Source organism: Lepidothrix coronata, unplaced genomic scaffold (genome assembly GCF_001604755.1).
Source record: "Lepidothrix coronata isolate B3197 unplaced genomic scaffold, Lepidothrix_coronata-1.0 Scaffold247, whole genome shotgun sequence".
In the NCBI taxonomy this organism is placed as follows: Eukaryota; Metazoa; Chordata; class Aves; order Passeriformes; family Pipridae; genus Lepidothrix; species Lepidothrix coronata.
The window spans coordinates 594,674-620,470 of NW_016690427.1; the positions used below are offsets into that span (position 1 = coordinate 594,674).

Genomic DNA, 25,797 nt, shown 5'->3' on the forward strand with positions numbered 1-25,797 from the left:
AATGCATACGCGTGTCCTTGACTATCTGTTTAGAAGGTATTTTTTTCAGTTTTGAAAATTTTATCACCTGATATCTATTAAAAAGGCATCTGTTTTTATTTATGGCCCCACTTGTTTATGTACTTGGAAATGCATATGCTTTTCAATGAAGTTTGTGCAAACATACATGGGACTTCACTAATCTGGAAATTCTGAACACTGGAAAAAATATTGCTGCCTTTTAAAAAATGTGTGTAGTATTCTTAATTGTAATACAAAATCGGAGAGTTGCCTATATCAAGATTCTAAATGCTCCAGCTGTCATTTGATTTCCTGAGTGAGAATAGCAGGAGGTTGGAGACTGCAAGATCTTTTATCTCAACCAAGCAGAGTATTTCATTTAAGAGTGAATCTGTCAAAATGATGATCCTTTGGAATGGCGAATCCATCAGAATTCAGGATGGAGAAAAGCATGAGTAGAGAAAAGTCTGTTGTCAATGTGTTCATGCGGTGAGGGGTGCCCAAATAGGTATGATTTGTGCTTTCAGCTGTTGGCAAGTAAATACTGGAAGACAGAAGATTTGTGTTAATGCTTGTATAGAGTTGTCACTGCTGCAGACCTATTTAAATAAGTCTAAAATGTCTAAAACTTAATTAGTGTTGTATTTAAATTAGTTCTTATGCTGAGTCCATCTGGGTGAGACCCTCTATTATTAATACAGTAGTTAAATACTTCAGTCCTTACATTTGCAGAGCACTTTTTAGTGTGCTTGGTAAAGCCAGTAATTGAGTAACACAGGGTGTTTTATTTTTTTTTTATGGAGGGGAAGTTATTTAACACATTTCAGATTAAGTTTTCATTCTTCATAGCACACATGTGCATACTTTTTAAGCGGCTTGAATTCTTTCTGGTACAAAAACAATTCCCCAAAGTCCAGATATGTTCAGCTTTTTCCTTGTAATGGTGAACAAACTGTTCAGTGAAAGCTGAAATTCCAATCAGCTTGTTTCATTTTGCCCCTAGTGAGTTTACGTACCCCAGCCCCAGTGCTCTCTTGGCAGAAGGTCTTCGGTTGTATGTCAGTGCTTCAGCTGGATGGGAAAAGAAGGAAAAAACATATTATACTAATAAAAGCCTTCTGGTTTTCGTTAAAATGCAGACCCTCTACACTGTCTTTGTTTACAGAATTATCTGCAATAATTTTCTGAGTTGCTGTTTTTTTCTCAGCTACAAGTTCTAGTCTAAGAGGAGAGTGGTGGGAGTATTGCATTTCCTGCTAGGTGACAAGACCAAGAAAGGGTTTAATTTTAGGTGTACTAAATTTTCTAATAATTTCTACTGTATGGAAATTTGATATAATTACATGTAAGATTCACAAATACATTTTCTTTGATTTTTTTTCTCCAGTCAGAACTCTGCTTCTGCATTGTCATTTACAACAGAAAGGGCATTAGGCTTCTAAAACTGCTTTTTGACATCATGGTTTGTACATATGTCCATAGTTTTGTTACTTTTTACATCTTTCAAAGGAGAAGTGCAGTCCTACTATGAGCTAAAATGCTAATGTTGCAGTACCTGAATTTTTCTTGGGCTTTACTGTGGAACTCTTGTGTTGTCTTAGGCAAGTAAACTTACTTTTTGTCTCTGTTAGTTGGGTTGTATAATTAGAATTGTTTGTTTGTTTTAAACAAATAAATATTGTAACTTGCCACTGGCTGCCGCAAGAGAGGAGCCCTGAAGAGAAGATACAAGGACTCCCTGAAACAACATCTCAGCCTTGGCCATATTGATCCACCATCACTGGTCTACTCTGGCCTCCAATCGGGAGCTCTGGAGACACACAATCCATAACGCTGCTGATGCCTTTGAGAAAGCACTCAGGATCACTCTAGAGGAGAAAAGACAACGCAGAAAGCATCACGTCTTGCCGATACCATCCAAGGAGTTTTGCTGCTGTGCCTTTTGCAACTGGACTTGTCTATCTCACATTGGCCTCTTTAGCCACCAGCGTGGTTGTAGCAAACGTGGGTAGAGCCCTTCCCAAATCTTCGTTCTCGAAGCCTGGCCACGATGAATGAATATTTTAACAACACCTTCATTTGTAGAATACTTCTACATTCCTTAATGTGTAGGGGCAAAGCGAGACAGTGTTTTAAAATGTTAAAAGCAAAACTATGAAAAAACCACAAAAAGCAACAAATTATAATGACTTGACCTGATAGTCTTTGATCAGAATGTCTACTTGGAGTAACCATTTAAAGCTTCTCACTTCAGTGGGTGAAATGTACTAAGGAGGGAGTTCACCGTGTCTTTCATAGTCTCCATGTAACCCTTAGGCTTATCCTGGTTTTGGCTGGGATAGAGTTATTTGCTACTTAGCAGCTGGTGGAGTTGCTGGCTTTGGGTTGTGGAGGAGGCAAGTACCATGCAAATCACTTCTCCCTGGCTAGTACATAAGAAATAGTACAACCTGCTGTTTTGTACTTCCATGTTAAGTTCGTTGCAGCATTGTGCAATGAAATGACATCCACTAGATTTGCATTTGGAGTTATTTAAATACTAAAGAACTTCTGAAATAAGACAGGAGTCACAATAGAGAGTTGAGAGGCAGCCCTAACTTTTGGCATACTTGAGGGAACTAGATGTAAGTGAAGGTGGTGGAGATGGGTGTGCCTTTTGGATGTTTGTCTGCTTTGCAAATCATTTGGAAAGAGAGCATTTGACTGCTGGATTCCTTCTGGTGATGGATGCCCAATTCAAGTGGATATGAAAACCTCACTTTGTAAATTCTGGTTGACAGAGTAATTGAGGGGGTTTTCTTTGAATGTGTCTTGTACACTTTGTTTTTACCCCAGATGCTTCATTTCTTTCAGAGAAGGTGAATAATATTTTGCTTTTCTAATGATATCATCAAATAAGCATTTGGTCTAGGTGGCATAGAGTTTTATTGTACCTGTTAGTGGGAAAAAATTGATATGTGTGAATCCAAGACAACACCTGTGCTGCAATGCACTTGGATGTCTGCAGCAGAGGAATATTCTGGAAGAGAAAATTGTAATGTTTATAATGCCCAGCACTTTTTTTATCCGTATAATTAGTGGATAAATTGTTCCTGTTTCAGCTATCTGTTACGGCATCTAATGGTCCTGCAATTTTTCCCCCTATCTAGATGAAGTTAGTCACAATTAGAGGAGTATTTAGGATTTTTGTCATCTGTAGTCAAGAGTTGGAGTGTATTTTATGTTTGTATTTATGTCGTACCTAGTACTGTTTGTCACTTGGTGGCCTTGTGTTGTGCTGCATTCTACACAAACTCAGAGTATAAAGAGCATCCCCAATCCAATTAACTTGGAATTCCAGCAGGGGCTGGGTCATTTAGTGATCATGCCAAACGAGAGTTATGCAAAACCTAATATTGTTTAGCATGATGGGCAGTGATCTCAACTGCAGCATCTTAACTTTCTTTTGGTAACCCTTGCAAGCAAAGGGTAGCAATGGGGTGGACCTTTGTCATGTTTGCAGGGCAGGAACACACAAGCACCCTAAGAGAATGAGGAAATTTCTGTTGAAATGTACAAGAGAGTGTTGGAATCTCAAGAAAAGCAAACAGTAATCCTTGGGTATAATGAGGTAATAAGCTGGAATCAACCAGCGGTGCCCTGGAAGGTGAGGTTAAGAAGCTCATGTTTGATGCAATAGAGAAGGACGCGAAGAGACAGGAAGAGATAATGCTTTAGAAACATGCGGGTGAAACGATAATCTCTCAATCCCAGAGAAAAGGATGTGCTGTAACTGAGAAATGAGATGGCTGGAGAATGGGTAAAGATTGCAGATATTGGAACGGTTGGAAAGAGACTGATTTTCGGAAAAGGAAAAAAGGAAGAAGTATTTAGGATAGGACGTAGATTTGAGATTTGGGAAAGAAATGCTTAGGTGAAAGAAAGGTTAAGATCCTAGTTTATAGAAGGTACAAAAATATAAAGTGCAGTAGTTGCAAAGAGATGATGCACATTATATGCATTTTAATGAAACATGTTTTATCTTAGTTTTTGTCTGAAAACAAATTCGAATTTTTGATTAGCAAATGGAAAACTGTTTGAAGATCTGTTAATGAGGACTGATAAAACAGTTTTGTTCTGAAGTCAAATATGGGTTCCTTCATCCCCCCAAGATGAGGGGGCATCTTTTATTTAGATCCTAATAGTGCAGATACTCATCTACATGTTTAATTTTACTGGTATTTGTTCATCCCTGGTGGTCTAGTGGTTAGGGTGCAGGACTCTCACCGCTGCAACCCGGGTTCGATTCCCAGCCCCCCGGGCAGATGGAGCTCGTTAGCCCTGTAAGGCAATCCATCTAGGAGAAGGTCACTCTAAACAAACCTACGTCCTGGGGACCTCACTGCCACTGTCCAAGCTTGCTCGGCCCCGGCAGATGAACCTCAGGATTAAAGGGTGGGCTCAGTTCAGCGCAAGCTGTGTCTCACCTAAAAAATCCACTGCGCAGGCTCGAAGGGTTAATGACCTTTCCCAAATCTTCGCTCGCGAAGACTGGCCATAAAAAAAAAATGTTCATTTTATGAACAAAGATCTTACAGGATCAGTGAAACTCATTAATGTTCTTGAGAATAAGTATTGCACACCAGGAAATTTTCAGAGCAGAATTTTTTTTTTTTGAGAGGGAGTATTTGCAAACTAGCTCTACGGATTTCTTTTCAGACTTATGGGCTTGGACTGCTTTGAACTGTGATTTAGGAGAAAAAGGATATATACATGCATTTATGAATGGAGAAAATTTTACTTTCAAAGGATTTATAGATTATCTAGTTAATTAAATATTTTATCTTAATAACTGTGGTTTTTATTATCCGGGAAATTTGCTAAACAGTAGATGATGACATTTGAGATCTGTGCAGTATGGTCAAGAAGATGTTATATATTTGTTTGGAGGAGGGGAAGAAAAGGATGAACTTGTCCTGAAAGGTTCTTCAGCATGTTGTGATAAGATGGTAAAAAACAGACTGGAATATCTGGATAGGTCTCATGTCTGAGAAGATGACATGTTTAAAAGAGGAAAAATTAATTTCTTGAAAATAAATGGTAACTTATCAGGAAATTCCAAATGCTTGGGATTTTTCTACATCATAAGTAATATGAGGGGAATGTAGACTGTACGGTTCTATGAAACTTAAATAGAAATGTCACCATGGGTGGCAAGCTGAGCAGTTCTGTGAAGTATCCTGACTCTGCATGATACTCAAATATTTACTCCTGTAGCAAGAGGTGTAGTGGTCTGATTAAGTCTGAGGAGATAGGGGTTGTGGGTTATTTGTTTTGGTTTATCTTAATTGCTTCTTTGTTTAGGAAAAGACATGAGGCCTTTTGTGTTATTTCTGCTGAAGTTTTGCATTTCTTAACCCAGATCTTTTGACCTATCTCCCCAGGTTTGAGGCCCTGTAAATATTAATATCATTCTCTAATAACAAGGGCAACTTCTTTCTAAATTGGCTTTTTAAAAAACATTTTCATGTTGATATTGGTGCTAGAGAGTGTAATTATTGTCTTTCCAGGAACAGTGCTTCAGTTCCTCCTGCGCTAGCCTAGCACTTGAGAGACACAGGTGTGGTTCCCTGAGTTTCAGCTTTATGTTCTGCATTCCTGAGAGGGAAATAGCAAGGTAGGAGTAGTTAGTTGTGTGCAGCAAGAAGTTTTTACTGAAAGAAACATCCAATTAGTGGATTGGAATTGGGGTTTTGTAAAACCAGGAATTGGCTCAGCATATTAGGTGCTCACCTTAATAGGTGCAAACAAAATTAATGTGAGGCTGTGTGCTAACTGTTCTTCATGCTTGGATATCTTAGCACCCAGTGACTTCCAATTATTTTGGTTCTGAAGGGTTGCCATTGAGTTTCACTGAAATGTCAATAGTTGAACTGAAGTAATCTATTTAGAGGTTTCAAATAAATTCTTAAAGATGAGATGCCAGTGGTATTTATGCTTAGTGATTCTTAGATAAAATGTTTTTCCATGTTCTCTCTGGTTTATACTTCAAGGCTGTAATTGTGGGCTGTGTAATGAATACATTTTGACATCATTTGTATAAAATGCCTTGCAATTTTTAAGAAAATATGTCATCGTCTGTAGGTGAGAGTGCTGAATGGCCAGGATTCATGCTTTTTTCAGTTATGAGGTACAGAGGAATATCGGGGCTTCGAACACAAGTTTCTACCTTAAGTTTTAATTCTGAAAGGAGGGAGAGTTGTTGTCTCATCTTTTACAGACCTTAGGTGGGAGTACTGCTGTTAGTTTATATATACTGGATGCTGGAAAACTGGGAACGTTGAATTTCTAAGACCTTATATGTAAATGTTTCTTATGATACAAGATAGACTATTTGTAGTACTTTGTACTTAGCATTTCAAACTTTTATCACACAGGCATAATCAGACTATAAATCAGACCTGAAACTTATGGTTTTCCTGACTGTTTTTCTTTATGATGTCACTGGAAAAGAGGTTTGATTTTTTGCTGACTTCTGTTCCTTTGTGGGAAGAGGATCATGCTCCCATATCTCCCAAGTTAATCTAACTGTTGTTTGGATGTGGCCTGTGATACTTTTAGGACTGTTACAGTTATTCTGTTAGAAAGACAGCATAACTTTTCTTAATGTTGGTTCTTCCTATCCTTTATCAGTCAATGTAAAAAAAATCTTTCATGTGCTGTAAAGAGGTTCTTGTTCTTTAAGGAAGAAGGTGAGTCTTAAAGCATTTCTTCAAGAGCACTTTGCAAATTTTTCATGTATTTCTGGTTGATTTTAATTATCTCAAAGTAACGCAGTATGCAGTTTAACCTCATTGTAAGAAAAATTTTTTAAGGTGTTACTATATTTTGTAAAGAGCTGATGAGGGTACTTGAAAAATGTAAGTAAAAATCTGTATATTCCTGTCATAAGTAAAGGGGTTTGAGGCTTTGCTTGTAGTTGGATCCTTTGTCTTTCGATAGTCTCTGGCACTACAGCTAATCCAATAGTAATTTTATAGCAGGAAATGGCACCCTAACATTGTGAGCAATTTTTTTTGCCATCAGAATCTGCATGTCTTTTTCCTGAAAACAGTTGCGTTTAATCTTCATTTGCTAAAAGTTCCTGATTATTTACTTGCTCAATTTTTAGTTTGTTTAGACTATCTTCTTACGTTATTTTTATTCATGATGTTTTATTTCTTTGGCATTACAATTCAGTGGCTTCAGCTTAGTATTCTGCTTAGTATTAACTTCTATTTTATGAGGAAAAGAGAAGAACAAAGAGCATGGCAAGTTGACAGTGAAGAAGTACAAGTTACATTTAGTGTTTTGTAAGGTTGTCTTTTGGGGTACAGTGTGTTTTCTGATGTATGTATTTTCCTTCTGATCTTTGTATGATCTGTGCTTATCATCTCTATAATGTAGTATAACACAGCTGCAACACCTATAGAGGTGTTGCTGAAGACTTTCATGTTAATATTTCAGAAGGCTTTCATAATCAGTATTTCCATATGAAGAGCACTTTTCAGCAGCTGTTGCTTTTATGAGTGGAAACAATAGTAGATATGTTTTAGATAGTGCTTAAATGTGCTTATGTGTTTAACTTTTGGCTTTAAGGACAGTATGTGAAGAGGCATTACCACTGAAGCCGTGTTTAATACCATCTGGCACAGAAGGTAGTATTTCTCATCCAATTACATTAATCTGGCTGGAAACCGTTTACCATTTCAACTGCAAGTAGTTTATTTGAATTACATTTGGTGTGCTGTTACCCTACATTAATGTTGAGAAACCCAAGTTACATCTTGGAAAAGCACCTTTATTCAGTATTTTGTCCATGATTTTACATACCTGATTTCACCTGAGTATTCATCTGCTAATTGTGCACGTATTGATGTTGTGGCCCACTTTTATTGCTATTCAATTTTCTGCTGTAGTTACTGGGAATCTACTTATTTCCATTTAAGTTCTTTACCTATTACATCTGTTTTATTACAAAAAAGCTGTTACTAGTTTATGCATTACAGTTGTAAAAATTAATAGAATTGTTTCCAAGGTACACAGATTCAGAGATCAGAGATGTCTATGCAGATGTGGTGATAAGTGTATTGTGTAATCTCTCCAGATGTTTGTTGAAATGGGGAAAATTATTTTGCAGCATACGTGAAAATTTTAGTTAGCTTTTTAGTTTATTGTTGAGTTTGGAATCCTTGATGTGAAATCTTGCAATTATCTTTAGCAACAAAGTTCTGTATCAATCAAAACACTTCATATAGGCTTAGTTAAAAGTATTATTAAGATATTAGTACGTTGTATCTCAGCATGATTTTAATATGCAAGTAGAACAAATGACACTAATGTTGGTGACGACCATTAAGATGAATGCTGGGAACCACAACAGAGAGCATTAAATTATTTTTGAATTGCTCTCTTGTTACTGTCGATTGTCGCTATGAAGTAACTAGATGATACATTTGTTTTTATGAATGAGCTGGTTTGTGGAGTGCTAGCAATTCAAGCATTTATTTTGTGCTACTATGTATTCTTGAGCAGCACAAAAATTTTTGATTGTTTGTATGTAACCAAAAAAAAAAACAACTTTAATTTTACTATTAGTGTAGTAAAATCGTAGCAGGTTGATTCAAATGAGCATTTCCAGCCTAGTGGACTAATGCAAAACATGTAAGTGTTAGTGCTGGTCATATCTCATCAGAGTTGGTTCCTGCTTATATATATAAAATCTAATTTAAAAAAATGAATTTTTAACAATTGCAATAAAACCAAGTCCAGTGTAACTTTGGGAACTGAAAAGAAATGTATAAATGTATTACAGTATAGGCTTTCTTTTTGTAATTTAAGAAATACCAAGAATTAACCTATGCTTCATGCCATGAACATCAGGGTCACATTAATTTAAATGATTTGGGCTAAAATCTAATTCTCTGAATGACTCTTTCATGTGGTAAGGTCAAATTGTAAGCAGTAGTCTTTCTCTTCTGTATTTCTCTTCCTATATAAGTCTTTCTAGATTGTACAAGGTTATTTTCAATTCACCTTTTTTCAGTTAATTAATTTGCTTTGAAGCTGGATAGTGGATATACTTAATCTTGGTGCAAAATATTATTTAATGTCCTTCAGTTTATCAGTTAAATATTTTGTTAATGCTTTTTTATGATATGAAAGCAAATATTGCTTTCACAATTAATCTTGTGATTTTTTTAATGCAAATTGTGCATTTTGCTTTCATACAATATAAAAATTTTGCTGATTCTTATGGGGCATTTTAAAGCATCTAGGAAGTTAATCCTTCATGTGGCTGTTTTGTGATGCTGCATGTGATACAGAAGAACGCTAAAAATTTAGTCAAATATATTTTGATAAATGGTCTTTTGAATGTTTTAAATATTTAGTATTTCTCTGAGAATCATGGGGACAATAGTTACAAATACTTTCATTTCCGAATCATTCTCTTCAGAAAAAAAAAGACTGATGAGTGTCTAATTTTGTATTACATGCTAAAGATGCATTTAATTCGGATACTGACACATATTAGTTCAGTTAATAACATTTCATTTTTTTATTTATCTTCTTTTGAAAAGATATGCAAGGTTTGACGTATTGATGTGTCATGACTTACAAAACTAAAAAAAGAGATACTTGGGGAAAAGTCGCTTGATTTTTTTCTACCACAAAATCCTGCTGTGGTTTTGACTACAAATTGCCATGCTTTAATCACTGATTTGAAAATGTTTTTGCTAGGATATAAAGTGTTAAGGTTCCCCAGATATGAAACATCAGTTTTCAGTGTTTTTTTTAATCAAGCTCATAATGTTAAAAACAAAATTGGAACTACCGTGTGCAATTAGATGATTTCAGTTTTATAGTCAACATAATAAAAGACATAAGTTTTATTCAGTATGAAAGAAATGGTTTTATGATTTTGTCATTATCGTGTCCTATTCAACATTTGAGGCTGTCAGAATTTCTTTAGTATTTTTTGACAATTCCTAGAGCATAGGTTATTTACAGAGATTTATCACTCATTTAATATTTTGCTGTTTTAATTCCATGAAGACTTAGTGAAATGAGAACTTAGTAAAGACATGAGTAGCATTTCATGTTGGAGAGCAAAATTGCAAATAATTAGGTTTTGCATATAGGACATAACGAATGTGGTGTGACAATGACATAAAATACAGGAAAGGTTATGTCTTAAGGTGCGAGAAAGACTGTGGTGCTTTCTTCTACTTACAGATCAACGTGTAATAAGGATTATTAGTTTTTTAGGGTTCTGTGCTTAGAACTGGATTCTGAAAGGAAAGTACAAGTACAAAGCCTTTGTTGAATTTCAGGCAGTTCTTTGCCCATCTGTGCAGCCTGTCGAGGTCCCTCTGAAGGGCTGCGCAGCCCTCTGGGATATTGGCCACTCCTCCAGCTTTGTGTCCTCAGTGAACCTGCTAAGGAGGCTCCTACCCCTTCATCCAATCCTTGATGAATACGTTAAACTATGCTGGGCCCAGTTTTGAACCTTGAAGTTCAGTCACAGATAAAGTACATGATGCTTGTTCATCTGTACCTTTCTGATCTCCACTGGATTTTGGTGTGAATACCCTTGTATTTTATTAGTTTAGTCAGGAAGGAAATAACTGGAGAAGGTAGGCTTCTGCTGAAGTACCTTTTCATTTCTGCACTGGCTGTTCATTTGACTCTCACAGAGAAATTAACTCTCCAAAAAGAAATTTAGGTAGTCTGGTGTCAGTATTGCAGATGTGACCCTGTCATTCATGTTGACTTCTGTCCCGAATTGTGAGTACTGTTTGTCTTGCTTCAGGTATTTGCACTGATTATGTTATAAATTTGCTTGCTTTCACTATTGAAATCCCAGAGTGGTGTGGAATATATTTATGGAGCCCATTGTCTTTTTAATATGCTGGATTACAGAAACAGTATGAAATTGAGCTGGTTTGAGTTTGGGCTTTGTATATGTTTTGGAAAGAATGAGGAACCCAGCTATGACAGTTTAAAAATATGGGGTTTTCTTTCAGTGCACTGAAGTTCGTTCTCTGCTTTTGTGCATACAGCTTCTATGTCCAAATATGCTGTAACAGGGTTGGTTTACCTTTTTAAAAATGTAATTGTTGTAATGGAAGTGCATATGCTTGTGCTTAAATTATATTGCTCTTTTTATTTCCTTTGTAATTTAAGGTTTTTGGCAAGGAAAAATACATTTCTAAGCTGGAAGAGAAGCAATATTTGTTCATATTATTTGATTTACGAAAAAAGCACATTTCTACTTGCAAAAAAAGATTTTTTAAAATAATTTTAATGTTATTCTTACAATACAGGTTATGATTCTAAAGCCTGTGGTAAAATATAGGAAGACTTTACTGTATATTTCTAGGTTCATCTGTCTAAAACTCTGAGATAAACTGATACACAGCAGAACTGTGTTACATTTCAATGTTATCTGAATCAGAAAGCGTTGAAAAATTCCATTGTTTTGAAGGTGCCGGTAGTAACATCTGGTTTTAGTTTAAATTCTTTATTCAGTTATGTTAATGTTACTATGAATTTTGCTTTAAAAACAATGAGTACAGTAGATTACATTGCAAATAGAGGATGGTTTTTGTGGGGGTATTGTGTTTTTTGGGGGGTTGGGTGTTTGTTGTTTTGTTGTCATTGGGGTTTGTGTGTGTGTGTTTGTTTTTTTTTCTTCCAGGGTGTTATCTGTATCTGAAATAATGTTCCAAAGAAGATAGGAAGGCTCTAATTTACTGCAGTATTGATTTCCTGTTAAGTATATGGATCTGGTTTTGTAATCAAGTTTGAAAAGTATTTAGTGTTGCAAGATATTTGTGAAGGGAAAAAGATGTGGCTGCTATAGTCTTTCTCTTGAACGCTAAAATATTCACAGGTGATACTGAAAAGGGAAGTTCACCTTACAGTAGGACTTTTTACAGAAAAATCCCCGAGTCTGCTGAGTTGACAAAACTGAACAGCATATGGCAAATCAGTTCACAGCCTTCCAGCTCCATAAGTATTTACTTAACTGGTCCCCCATGATCTCTAATCTTCTGAAGTACTGAACAGTGTCTGCTCCCATTTAAAGGGGAGTGTGCCCGGAACAGTCTGTGGTGATTGACTCTGTTAGTGTTTGCAGCCCTTTCTACGCCATAAAAGGCTAATGATTTAGTTCAGTAAGATTGAAGGGCTGATCAAAATACCTGTGTACAGGTATCTTACTCTGAATGATTTAGAAGAGCAAATACTTGTTGTCAAGCTATATAGTAAGTTGTATCTGTTAAATACCAGTAGCAACAAATGTAAGGTATATGCTTTTGTCTTAAATCTGTCTGGTGGGAGCTGATAATAACACTAGGAAATACCTTCTCATATTCCAGTTGCATTCACTGGAGGTTCCTACATACAGGAATAGAGAGAGTAGTTGAAACAGTTTATCAGATCTATGCTAAATAAGGAGATTTTGTCCGTGTGTGCTTAAAGCTAAAAGATTCGTGTTAACAGAAGATCCACTATATAGTATTTTAGTGCCAAGTTCTTGTAGATTTACTGGATGTTGTAATTACACCTATTGTGAGAAATTAACTAAAAGTTAAGACAAGGATATGTTTGTTTTATTCTTGTGCTGTAAGTTTTACTTTATGAGTTCATTGTTTACTCCAGTCTCTGTTTAGAAATGAAATAGTTTAGTGCCATGAAATACATTTTTTTAAGGAATTGTTGTCGTGAGTTTAAGATTCTGAACAATGTGTGCCGTTATTAAATACATATGAGAAAAGTTGTAAGGGGTATATCACGGATATACCTTTTTCTGTGTGTGTTGAAATGGTGAAGTTCAACTGCTGATACTCAGTGCCTGGATTCTGTATAGATATTTTATACTATATTTGCCCTAAGTGTCAGTATGATAAACAATATGATTCAACCCATACCATATAGATTCTTTTGTTTCTAGTTATTCTATTGAGACAAGGCCTAAATATATATCTTTTAATTGTGAAACACACTAAATTCACTTGTCTGCATGGGATTCGTGCATCATTATTGTTAAACAGTTTATAGTTTTTAGGTCAGTTTAAAAGGGTTTAAACAGTTTACTTAATAGTTGAACAGATAAATACAAGGAAGTGATATTTGGATGTGAGGGAAGTTGATACTCTCCCTTCTTTTTTGCTTCCCTCAGCTGGCAGAAAGTACTTCCTTGTTTTAAATTTGAATCACTTGCTATGACAGGCATCTTGACTTTTTGATGAGTTCAGAGCTATGACTGTTATGGTTCTGAACTCTAGTATAGTCTATAGTATAGCCTTGAAGTTGTGTGCCAACTAACAGTTATTTTAAATGTCATGTTTCAGTTCAGCAGATCTCACTAAATAGAGCAGGTTGAGCTGGGTTTCGTGGTAATGTCCATTGTATTACCATGTGCATGTACATGTGGTAATACAGCTTTTACAGAGTTGTGCCTGTACACTTAAGGGATGGAGCAATGACTGTGTCCTGCAAAGCAGAGGATGCAGGCTCATTGCAACAGAAAGAGCAGCAAAGCCAGTGCATCTTGTTTTCTGAATTTGTGATGTAGGGCATCTAGGTGTTCAGCTAAACCTTTGTCTTTCCCCTATTGTCTTGCTTTGTAACATCAATACCACTCCTTTCTTATCTTCAGTTCACCATTCACTCTCTTAGTATATGGAGAGGAGAAAAACAGTGCATACTCTGCTTGTTAGGTGCTTGCCAGACTGGCTACAGCAAGAGCTTAACCGTTTGCTGAAGAAGCTGGAAGTAAGAAAGATCTCCTTCCCGTTTCTACAAGTTTTTAAAAAAACATCCTTCAGAATGCAAAAAGAGATTAAGTCACATGTGCAGGATCTGGAGAGTGTCAGGGCTGTTTGCTGAGTCATTGTCCTGTGAATGCATTTTTAATAATATTGTGGAAGTATCTGTAATTGGTAGAGAGGCATTTAAAAGTTTTTAAAGTTTTCAGTAGTTCCACCAATGGGTTGTTTAGTCACGCACTAAAACATTCACCTTGTCCATATCAGTGTCAAGCCATGTAATAATATTTTCTAACTGAAGAACTTTACACAGTTTCTCAAAAAAAAAAGTCTTGCAGCATTGTTTCCAAGGCTAGATGCTTTGTTCTTGCAGATTTTCTGTAGGCTACCATTAATCATGCAGTAAATGTGCTGGTTTTGTACAGAACTTCTGCTTCACGTGAGGCCTCCCATGGCTATTGGTCATGCAGCAAATTAGGTATTGTGCTGCTTCACTGACATATAGCCCCACTGCTCGATACTGTGTTATTCCAGTGTTGCTGTAAGATGGGATTTTCTCCAGCTATTTCTTATAATGAGCAACAGCATCCCTAACCATTGTACAACCAGTAGTAGCATTTTTTACTGTGATGCATCATATCACAGTTACTTCATTTAGGGTTAAACTTAGTCTTCCTGTCTCCTTTTCCAAGTGACATAACTAGGACTAAAATGTACTTTTGCTTCAGTCTGTTTATTAACAGCATTCAGCCATTCCCAGGAGACTCAGGAAGAGCCTATTTTCTGCTGTGGCTGTGGCGAAAATAAGATTTCTTTGTGTTTACTGGAATGGACATAATTTTGTCCTTTTTATATACAAGTGTAATGCTGTTCCTGTTTTAAGGTGGCAACTATTTTAATCAAGTAATGCTTGAAAATATATGATTTGTGATCTGCTGTTGTCTTGGATAGAGAGGTTTGAAAATGGTCTGTTGTGTGTTACAGTTGGAATTAAGCTTAAAGTAGAACTGGGTGGATAAATATGTGTTTCAGGATTAAGCTTTGTTTCAAATGCAAATAAGACCTAAGTATTCTAAAAATCTCTATAAAGAGCATATGTGAAAAAATCTGGTTAAGTTTGTTTAAAAAAATTTCCTCCCAATTAAAAGTTTAATAAGATTAAGGGACTGTTTGAAAGCTAAGTGAGCGGATTCTAATCTGGTTTTCAGAGTAGGAATTCCTGGTCTATATTTTGTGTGTGCTTGTATTCCAATGATTGCTTCATATGAGCGTATGTGCGTGTTTCTGTTTTTCTGAAGTGGTGGTGGCAAGGAAGTCCATTCTGTTTGCTTAGGACACGGTGTCTTACCTCCTTAGTGACTTGTACGTAAAGATGTAAAAGCTGACACATACCCACAATGAACAAGTTCCTTGACAAGCACAACGTGAACAGTCTGTGATTGGTAGCAGAGAGGAAGGATACCTGTAACCATGTTCTGGCTACTACACACTGTGTTGGTAGAAATTCCTGAGGAGGAAGAGATGGTGCGTTTAGGGAAGTGCCCTCCCTGCAGTCTGTGGCAGGCAGTGAGCCTGCCAGGAAACACAGCAGGGGGCCCTTGAGAGAAACAGAAGCAGACCCATAGGTGCACCTGCGAAGATTTGAAGTTTTCTTTACTTAAATTTACATCATGATTCAGTGAGGCAAATGCACCATTTTAGTTCTTATGAATGTGCCCATACATTAAGGGAAGAATTCTGGAGGTGACTCATTAGCAGGACAAATAGGAGTGGTTGTTGAGATGCTGTCTATGGCAGTGTGTTCCTTTCCTCTCTTCTCTTAATGTGGGTGTTCAGTGTCCCAGCTGTGAACTCTTTCAGTCAGTTTGCTCTGCTGGTAGAAAACTATTGCTGTTAATATCTAATGATTAGTCCAACTGATCCATTCAGTGGTGTGGGTGAACTGGAGTGCACACCTGTAATCTCTAATGTCTTTCAGCTGATCTGCTAATCTCCAGAGGCAGAACTTGATTCTGTTGTAATTCTAGCTGCTAATTCCAAAAGCAGTCACAAATGTTTCCACTCATATTCTGTCTGTGGTAGATTCTTGCCCTTTCCTGGAAAATAAATGTGTCTGTCACACCTGTGAAGTTGTTAACTGTCAAATAAGACATTCCCTCCTGCCAGACCTGACTTTCATCTAAAGTTGCCAGAGCAGTTCCTTTGCTGCTGCTCTGAGGACATCTTTAAAAAGAAAAACAGACTTTGTATTTCTCTTCCTCAATTGCAGCTCTCCATTTTTAGCTTTATTTTAGAAACCTGACTTGCTGTGTAGTTCATCTTACAGCATGGCTAGAGCTCCAGTGGTTCAGTCCTACTTTTGAGGTTTTTGCTCATTTTATCATGCAGACGTTTTTTCTAATCATAGAAATGGACTTTTTAAAATCAAAGTTGACAGTGGTATTGCTTTTTAAGATTATATGCAAAAGCCGAAGGGGCAAATGGATTTTTCATACTGTGTTCATGCTATGAATTTATTAATTCTTTATTCCTTAGAACAAAGTAGTCTTTTGTCCAGCTAAAAGTGATTTTTTAATTCCTGTTGTTTTCCTTTTGCATATCAAGCACTGTGCATTTCTAGCAGTTTCTCGCTTAAATATTTTCAAGTTGCAACACAGTTTGCTGTTAACACCAGCATCTTAACTTTTGCAAGCAAAATAGCTCTGTGTCCTGAAGGTCAACCTACAAACTGTTTTCAGAAGTTCTTTTTAGGAATTATTTTTCATGTCACCAAAAGACTAGTAGAATTTCTTCATAGTATCCTGTACAGTCTATAGTAAATTTTTGTTTTAATATGAAATTAAAATGTGAAGTACTGTTTAATTTATGTATATGGACCTACAACTTTTTTTCTCATCTTAATCTGGGTGCCTCTGTTTTATTTCCAGCGTAGCTATGGCTTTTGATGTTGATGCTCTGAACCTTCTCATTGATATTAATCTTTGAGTCTCTAAAATGCTTAGCCTTTAAGTTTGGTCACAACCACATTTTTTCCACTCTCTTAACTGTAATACCTAGACTGTTTTCAGAGAGGAATGAGGTATAATTTGCAGATTAGTCTGGAAGCTACAATCCAGAACTTGTAGAAAACAGAAAAGGAAAACACTTTCTTTTTTGTTCTTGATATAGAAACAGCTCTTTGTTAGTTTTTAGACATAAAACTAACAGGGTGTTTTGAAAAAATAAACTAGTGTTTAGCTGGAAGCAGCTTTTGTCTGCCTGTTAGAAAGAAGCACATTGCAGTTGCAAGGAAAAAAGAAAGACCAGAAGACCAAATTGATAATTATAAAAATAAGCAAGCAGGAATACAGAGAAGTGATAATCAGTTCAGACAGTAAAATAGAAGAGCTATTATCCTAGGATAGAAAAGGAAGCAGGAATGCATAAAGATAGAGACAAAAGTAGAAACCAAAAAGAAACAGTGAAGAGGTATCCATGATCAGAAAAACTGAAGTGTATTGTCAAAAGTAGATTAGTGTAAAATGCTCTAATTATAATACAGTTTTATAATAAACTTGTCCTGAAGACAAATAAGGAAGGGTACAATACAGTGTACTGGGAACTTCTCATTAATACATTTATGTCTGATTATGGTTCCCATAATTTTTAATGTAGCACATCAGGTAGTTCTTTGTACAAACACTGGAAAGGTGGGGGTTTTTGTAATTGTTTTTGTTTGTTTGTTTGAAATAAATTAATTTATCTGGAGATACCTCATTCGTGTAAAATGTTGGATCATGTGAACTTAATTCAAGGCCTTGATCTTTATTTAAAAGAAATTTAAAAAAAGCTGCAAAATGTTTCATAGAAACAATTCATATATTTCATAAGAGTTTTATAAAATCTTAATGTGTGAAGTGGTCACTTAATAATGTTTTGTAACATAAAATATTTAACTTCTTGAATAGAGTTGGGTTCTTTTTTCTTCTGCAGTATTGCTCATGCAGGAAAGAAGGACATTATGCAGAATTTAACCTGTCATTTAAGTTTATCCATAATTCAGATTCATTTGATAAACCCTCGTGGGCTTTAATGGAGTAAAGAAGAACTGCTGTGATCAGTGTTAAGTTATATAATCACCCACATTTTCTCACTTGGATTACTGTGGACTTGAAAGTAATTAATTGCTTTTCATAATAGAATACAACATTTCTATCCATAAATGCGGTGGAGCTTTTTTGATGCCAAGGGTTTAATTTTTTCCCCCCCCGAACAAGACCTGATTCCTGCTTTTCCATGCTCTGAACGCTGTCATGGTATATATTTCCTTATACCAGATTGCATAAGTGTTAAGAATTCAGAGAGCAGAATACAAGATTGAGTTTTTCATCTCCCACTTACTGACTTGAAAGTTTAGACTGGCTGGGCAACCTGGAGAGCAAAGAATTGGGAAAATAGTCTTGAGCCAGTGCTCAAAAATGCAAATAAGATCACTTGGGTAACTGCTGACTAAAATTGTGGTCAGATAAAAGTATGGAAATAATGATGTACAGTTGAGTCAAAAAAGAATAAAATGATCATAGAGTAATTAATGCAAAGTATCATGATTCGAAAAAAAATGTTTTATTAAGTAGATTTTCAAGATATTGCATATGTAATTAATTGAGATAGGTTTCTTAAACTTGTAAGTCAATGTACTTCTGCGTTTAATGTGATTCTTAAAGCTTTCAACTGTGTTACCTGGAGGTCAGTGAAATGGGAGACTAATCAACAGTTTGATGTTGATGCAATGAACTAGTTTACTTAATGTAAAGGATTAATATAGTAAAACAGAAGGATTTTTGACAGAATGTGATACCACAATCCTAGCTTTAAATGCAAGTAGAATTGCTTTCCAAAGTTATGAAAACTGAGTACATTAACCCTTTAAAAATCTCTGTCTGGTTTAATGCCTTTTGTTTGAACCTCCCACACTACTTCAGTGTCCGGACTAGTTACTGGTAGCTTTAGGAAGACTAAAGGTTTGGTATTTATGCTTAGCATTCCGTCCATGCCTATCCCTTTGAAGAGATCTCCGTGTTTTTCTTTTTGTTGGTTCTTGAGACTTGTTTGGGGAAAACACAAGTGTCTGTAAGAGGGGGAGAACAAATCTTGAGTTTAACCTGGGAGAGTCTGTTTTGTCTTTGTTGCAGATTTGGTTCAGCTTGGCTCCTTGCTTTGATGCTTCAGCTGCTATTATTGTAAAGCCTCCTGGTATCTGCAAATAACTTTATAACTGTGAACCTGAAGTATTTGTAACATTGATCTGTGGTTCCAGTAAATAACCTGGAAGTAAAATTCAGGGAGGCGACATTTGTTTTGGAATAGTCTGTATTGACCTGCCACAAACTCCTTGTCAAGTGTCAGATTTGTTTCTTTTTAATGCAGGGAGTTTGGACTACATTCCATCTTTTGAGTGGGCAGTTTCTACTTCGGGCCACCATCCCTTAGCTGACCTTAATCAGTTTAATAATAGTCAGCTGCAGTTTTAATAAACTTTTTTACAAAAATTGTCTGCTCAGCTGCTAAGAGGTGTGGGGAGTTACTGGACAAACAGCAATATATATTTGCTTGGAAATATTGTAGAGAACATACTTCATTATCAAGGTGTAGATCACCAGATATTGTAGGATGTGCTCTTTTTTTTTAATTGCCTTTTGTTCATCTCTGGTTAATGCAGTTTTCACATTTCTTGTAATTAGTCTAGCCACATTGATACACTGATATATTTATTTTGAAATTACAGACTTAAATTTTATTGCAACTATTTGGGCTATTTTCTCATCTGTACAGTATTGCCTGATTTTTGCTCTTTTTTTTTTTCCCATTGAAGACATCACTTGTCTTATATCTCAGTGCATTAATTTGATTTTCCTTTGTAGCAGTCTGTATGAAAAGAAAGCTTTTTGCTTAATTGAGGCCCAGAGCTCAAACATGTATGCTCCTGGAGAGAAGTTAAGGGGACCATGAGTAAATTTGTGACTCACCTCTAGAAGCCTTTAGAAAAGACCATTCCCTTCTGCTTATTCATTGATGTTACCTTTATATTCTGGTCATTAGTCTCAGTGGCTTTACAGAGCAGTATAAGGTGATTTTTGTGGCTGCGGACTTTTATTCACCAGTTTATTGTTTATGGATAATTTGACAAATTGTGAAGCTATGGGATAATTCTACAAAGCTGTCTTTGCACAGAGCATACTGTTTCTAGAATCAGATGAAGAAGATGAAGTGAGGGGAAAAAAAAGTTTTTGTCTCTTGATCAGTGGTGAAATACTTCTAGTAAAGCATAATAGCATGTCAAATGTTACTTTTTTCCACTCTTTCATAGTAGTAGCAGACGATGAACTTTCAGCAGTAGACTTCTTTTTTGTTTGAACAAAATATTTGGAAAGCCACCCTCTCTGGTTGCATGTTTGGAAACATAAGTAATGTGGTGTTCACTAATGCTAATGAAACCTTAGCAGCAAATGAGAGCTTTGTGGACTAAAGAGCCTAAGTAGGACAGCAAAGGCTTTGTTCTGCTGTGTGCTGAAGGAAGTCAGTTCTCCTTAATGGTATTAAATGTTGACTTCATGCCAGAAGCACCTTTTAGAAACTTCTTTTGGATGCTAGGTTAATTTTGTAGGAGTAATTACAAAAATGAGTGGAATATAAAAAAGAAATTCTTCTTGAGATTGATGATATATTTTTATGCATATTTGCAACTGTGTTTTGACACTGCAGCATGGTAACTGTCTCCTTCTTCACAACTCAAACAAAGCACGTACAACTTTTCTAAAAACAGTAGCAGGAACGTCACTTTATTTGACAAAAGATTAGAGTGGAAGTGTCCAGTTGGCGTAAAGTAAGACATAAGAACAATACATTAAAATCTTGTCTTTAGTCCCTTTCCTGTCTCTTGGGTGTTTATGTGGTTCTCTGGTCGAACAGATTAGGGAAGGTGTTTGTGATTTTGGTGGAGAGTGTGATACAGAGGCTGGAGCAGAGGCTGGTGGTGGAACAAGATGGATATTTTTGGTTGGCAGTACTTGCATTACCATGGGACTGAAGTGTTCAAGGCACTAACGGCAGTGGTTGTTAGTCTGTGGTGTAGAATACAAAGACCTGCAAGGCAAGATTTAAGAGCAACCTTAATCCTGTTCTTTTCATTTGTGTTCTTGTTGGTTGTATGTAGTTGTGTTGATGTGGTATCTCTTTAAGTGAATGTCTTTTTTCTTGAGTCTTAAGCCCTTCAGCATTTTATGGCATTTTTTGATTTAACTTTAGATCATCCTACTGCATGTTTAAATTGACCTTAAATTGCTAATGCTAAAGGTTGACATCATTCATTAGGTTCAGGCAAATTACTGAATCTGCAAAACATAGCCTCTGATAAACACTCCTTGCAGTTTTTTGCGTAAGTTAAATAAACTTTGAGCCTTATTGCTTTTATTTTTCTACTTTTTATTTTTTAAATTTACTGTGAAGTGTATTTAGATTCAGCATATATAGGACACAAACTTTGATGTTACAGTTACTTGTCTTTTTGGATTACTAAATAACTGTTAAAAGAATTAATTATAAATGCTGTTGTAAGCTGAAAGTCCTTGATTTTTCCACTGTGGTAGATTTTTTTAGTATAAAATGTGAATATTCATAAGACTAAAATGTCTGCTGGGCTGTATTTTGTACCTTTATTCACTCTTGCCTAATTCTTAATCCCTATATTTCCACTTTTTTTTTTATTTCAATTTGTCCTAATTTGTGTATCCTCCACCTGTTGATCAGTACAGAATACAGTGAAAGATTGGTTTCCAAGATGTTTAATGTATTAAAAATATCCCAACTTTTTTTTTTGGAAGTGTTAATTTATTTTTTAAACTCTTTTTCCTCTGTGTTTTGTGCCCTTGCTTTACTATAACTTTCTTAATGGCTAAGGACAGGTTCACTTTCTTTGGAATCTCCTTCTGGAGCTGATAATGAACTGTGTATATAGTTTTGATTTAATAAATGTTTTTGATGTGCAGGTTACGCCCAATTTAGTCATGCAGCTATAATTTCTATTATTTTTCTTTCAGTGGGTAATCGTGAAAATAGTTTTTAGTATCCAATGAAATTATAACTTCCTGCATTTTAAAACTGCCAAATCTCTGTTTACCTAATACTGGTCTATGGTTATGTGTGTTGTCTTGGTGGAAAAGATCTACTTTTGAAATAAAGGATTTTGAGAGGGGAAAAAAAAAGACATTTGCATTGTGAAAGTGATCAAAGACTGCTTACAACTGAAAATGCAAGTATTTAGAGCTGTTTTTACAAAAAGAGGTAGATCCATGCTTGCGTGTACAACCTGGTATATGTATGGAGACACATGACTGATTTATAACTTGGATAACATGTATCCAAGTAGCAAACATTCCCTCACAACACAGCTCATAAGTAAATTACGTGTAATTTTTGGTGCTGCTGTGATTCTTAACTAATTCTGGGTATTTTTGTTTCCTTTTGTTTTTAAAGGATCAGTTCGATAACTTGGACAAGCATACGCAGTGGGGAATTGACTTCTTGGAGAAATATGCAAAATTTGTGAAAGAAAGGATAGAAATTGAGCAAAACTATGCAAAACAACTGAGGTAAGGTTTTTTTCTTTTCAAAAGGATCTTAACAATTACTTAAAATCATGGTATCAGATGATGGGCAAGGATGTAATGTCGTGCTTAATGACTGGTTTTCATTTACAGAGTGAATTAGATCACTAGTTGTTTTCATGACAGACCAGTCCAACACAGAAAATTATTTTTGGGTGTGCACTTGCTTGCTTGTTTTTGCTTTCTCTCCCACTCTTTCCTCCTACCCTTCAGATCTTTGAACTAAAAGGGTATAAGACTTAAAATTAAAGATTCAGAACAAGGAAAACCATGGTAATGTTTTTTTCACCAACTCTCAGCGTGTTTGTTGTAAAGTGCATTATCCTTATCTGCATTTGTGTGTGTGTGATATCACTCAACAATATTCAAGTCTCTGCTGCTAATTAATTTCTCATGTTGAATTGGCAAGAGGTACACTACATTGTGTTAAGAAATCTGATTGAAATGATTGAGTAGTACTTGAGAAAGCAGCAGATCTTCCTGTCCTTAATGTGTGCCCTTTCCATAGCTTTTCCCTTTGGGTGAGACTGTAACCCAGCCACCCTTTGTCTTACCTCTGCAGTTAACTTTGTATTGCTGCCAAGTGAAACATCTTTTAGGTCCAGTAGGAATTTCCCTTCAGGGATCATACAAGGAGAGTAGCAGCAGTGAAATGGCAGAGAAGCACATTCTTCAGAATAAAGTAGGATTGATTTTTACCGTAAGGTGCACTCAGTGCTTGAAGAACAAAATTTAAGTTTAAGATGCTCCTGTGAACTTGGTCTTCACCATAATCTTTGCTTTCACTGTAAGCTTTGCTGTCTTGAATTCCCGCGGGGATTCAGCTGAAGCTGCTGCCTAGCCCTTGTCAGACTGAAACTGATAGCAGCTTCTCTCCTGTGGTTTCTTCCATCATCTCATCATTGGCAAACTAGATTGTCACCAGATAGAGAGTTGAGAAATCCTTCCTCATAAATACAGTAATGAGGTTCACAGCTGAGGGTATGGATGTTCATGAGGCTGCTTGTAATCTTTTTGATTTCTTTATCAGTTTCTTTTGATCCAGTTGTGTATATTCACTTAACATAATAATCCATTACCTTACTGAAGGAATATTTTTCTTAAGAGGAAGGAAATAAATACCACATTTCCAAAGTTGGTGTAGAAGAAGTTCGGGAGGTAAAGAAAATTTGGAAGCGTGCACAGCACAGTTAACAGCCCAGTTTTGATTTGTTTTCAGTTGTCTGTTTAAAAATAGAAACATTTTATTTGCACAGATCTGTTGACATCTTGTAATTAAATAGTATGAGCAAATGCCTTTTGCTTAATTGTATTTAAAGGTTCATTCCACAGCTAGCAAGATGAAACACCTCATTATTACTTCAGGATTTGACTAAAAATGGGAAATTTTCTCTGTTCAGCATTTTACTAGGGGTAAAATTTTTGATTTTTCTTGAAGTGTCTTTCAAAAATGAAAGAGCTTTGTCGAGTACCCCTTCTGGCAGATGGCTGGATTGACTGTCTATGTGCAGTAAGTATGACAGTTTTGGGAAGCACAGGTCTTGCTGCACACACGTTGTACAGTGCATGCATGCACTTCCTGCCTGCTGCCAACGAGGGTCTGGACAGCACACAGGGTGACTGATTTTCTGCCAGTAGACCAGTTCATGAAACTGCTCTTCCCTATATATTCTTTATGGGAGACTTGATTGTTTCATAGTGAACGTCTTGTGATAACAAGTTGATTTCAGCCATTGTTGCTCTTGAGGGTGTTCACCATTTTTAACCATGTAAAACAGTTGTGAGGCCCAGGGTAGGTTGAGATCAAGCAACATTTTTACCAGAAGGATTAGCCATTCTGCAGCTAGCTCCTGGGAAGTTCTGATGTGGAATGGACTGTGGTTCTGGTGAACTTTAATGCTGGCAGCAGATGTCCTGTGAGATAGATATTAATATCTCAGATGGAAATTTCTAGTAGATCGCTGTTTTTTCCTTTTGTAATGAAATATAATCTGAAAAACTAAGTGTTGAGAATCTTTTCATAATGAACTTTATAACTGAATTTAATTATGCCCTTGTTTAGTAGATGTATAAACAATATGGTGAGTGATCACCTCTTGGTAGTTCTATGGCTCTCTTAGTACTTGGGTGGGAGACCAAGAAAAAACAAATTTAATCAGGAAGATAGTGCTAGTGATGTATGCTGGTGTTGTTTTCTGTCTCTCGGGTTCAGTGTGGGCCGTGAACATTCTGTTGAGGTCATTGATGGAGCTTATTCTTATAGACTTAAATCCAGTGATGAAAGCTTGAGTGAATTTTTCATAACAGTTTTCAGTCTGTGTCCTGGCAGAAATTCATATTCACTTTGCTTATACCCTTGCATTTTGATAACTTTTTTTTCTTTATACTGTCACAACTTAGTGATGAGGCTTTCCCAGGTGCAACAGCTGTTCCAAGTCTTCTAGGAGATGACAAGTGATGCATGTACAGCATAGGAGGAACTGTTTGAGTGAACTCACTATATTCTTACTGTACGCAGTTATTGCAGTTTATAATTGCTGAGTAATTCCAGAAGTGATAGCTGGTGAGAATCGTGTCCAAATGCTGTTTTTAGTTTACAAGTAATTCCTTGCTATTCTTCTTTGATACTGAAAAGAGAAAAATTGAAATCTTCTGTCTAGAGGGCTTATCTTGTCTTTGTAATATACTTCGTTCTGCAAAAAGGCAACTTTAGTTTAATTTTCTTTGAATTCTCCTTTAAGTTAGATCAAAGTTTTTTGTAGCATAGGTCTCAACTAATGTATTATATTACCCCAAGGATTGCAAAGGTTATTATAGGCTGTTATTGAGTTACAGGGATGTGAATCAGGACAAACACATTGCAGTGTACACTGCAGATTAACACATTTCATTTTAATGATATGATTGTTTACTTTGTTTATATTTTCTGATTGGAAAAATTTAGATTTAGTATGTGCCAAATTACTGGGCTCTTGGCTGAAGTTTTAAATTAAATTCTCAGATGCTGTTTTTGATCAGCATTGTTTCTTAAAATGGGCGAGGCAAAGGTCTGCTTTGTTTACTTCCACATCATCACACACAAAACAATTCTGAACGTTCACTCCCTTTTTGTCCTGTCTGAAGCATTAAGACACTCGAGCAGACAGAGGAGCTCTTTCTGTGATGTTAGGCAGTAATACAAGTTATACCTGCACTTGTAGATGAAACTACCATGCAGAATAAAATTTCTGACTGTGGTCAGCTTCTCCACTGTCAGTTTAAAGCAAATAGCGATGATTGTTCTTGAGCTGTTTGTTGTCCATTGAAATTGTACATTGTGATCTCTGGAGGTGTCTACTTACTCTGAGAAAATTGTTTTTCAT

General features: G+C 36.1%; 1 protein-coding gene across 4 annotated transcripts in view; it reads left to right on the forward strand.

Moving 5' to 3' along the window:
- Nucleotides 1-25,797, forward strand: part of FNBP1L (formin binding protein 1 like) — a 60,820-nt gene that overhangs the window by 9,699 nt on the left and 25,324 nt on the right. For all 4 annotated transcript variants that reach the window (XM_017834994.1, XM_017834995.1, XM_017834992.1 and 1 more), the window contains exon 2: nt 22,305-22,420. Coding sequence is in view for 3 of the 4 variants with exons in the window: in XM_017834995.1 (XP_017690484.1) it covers nt 22,305-22,420 (116 nt within the window). In the remaining variant the exon portion in view is untranslated. The remainder of the gene's footprint in view (nt 1-22,304; nt 22,421-25,797) is intronic.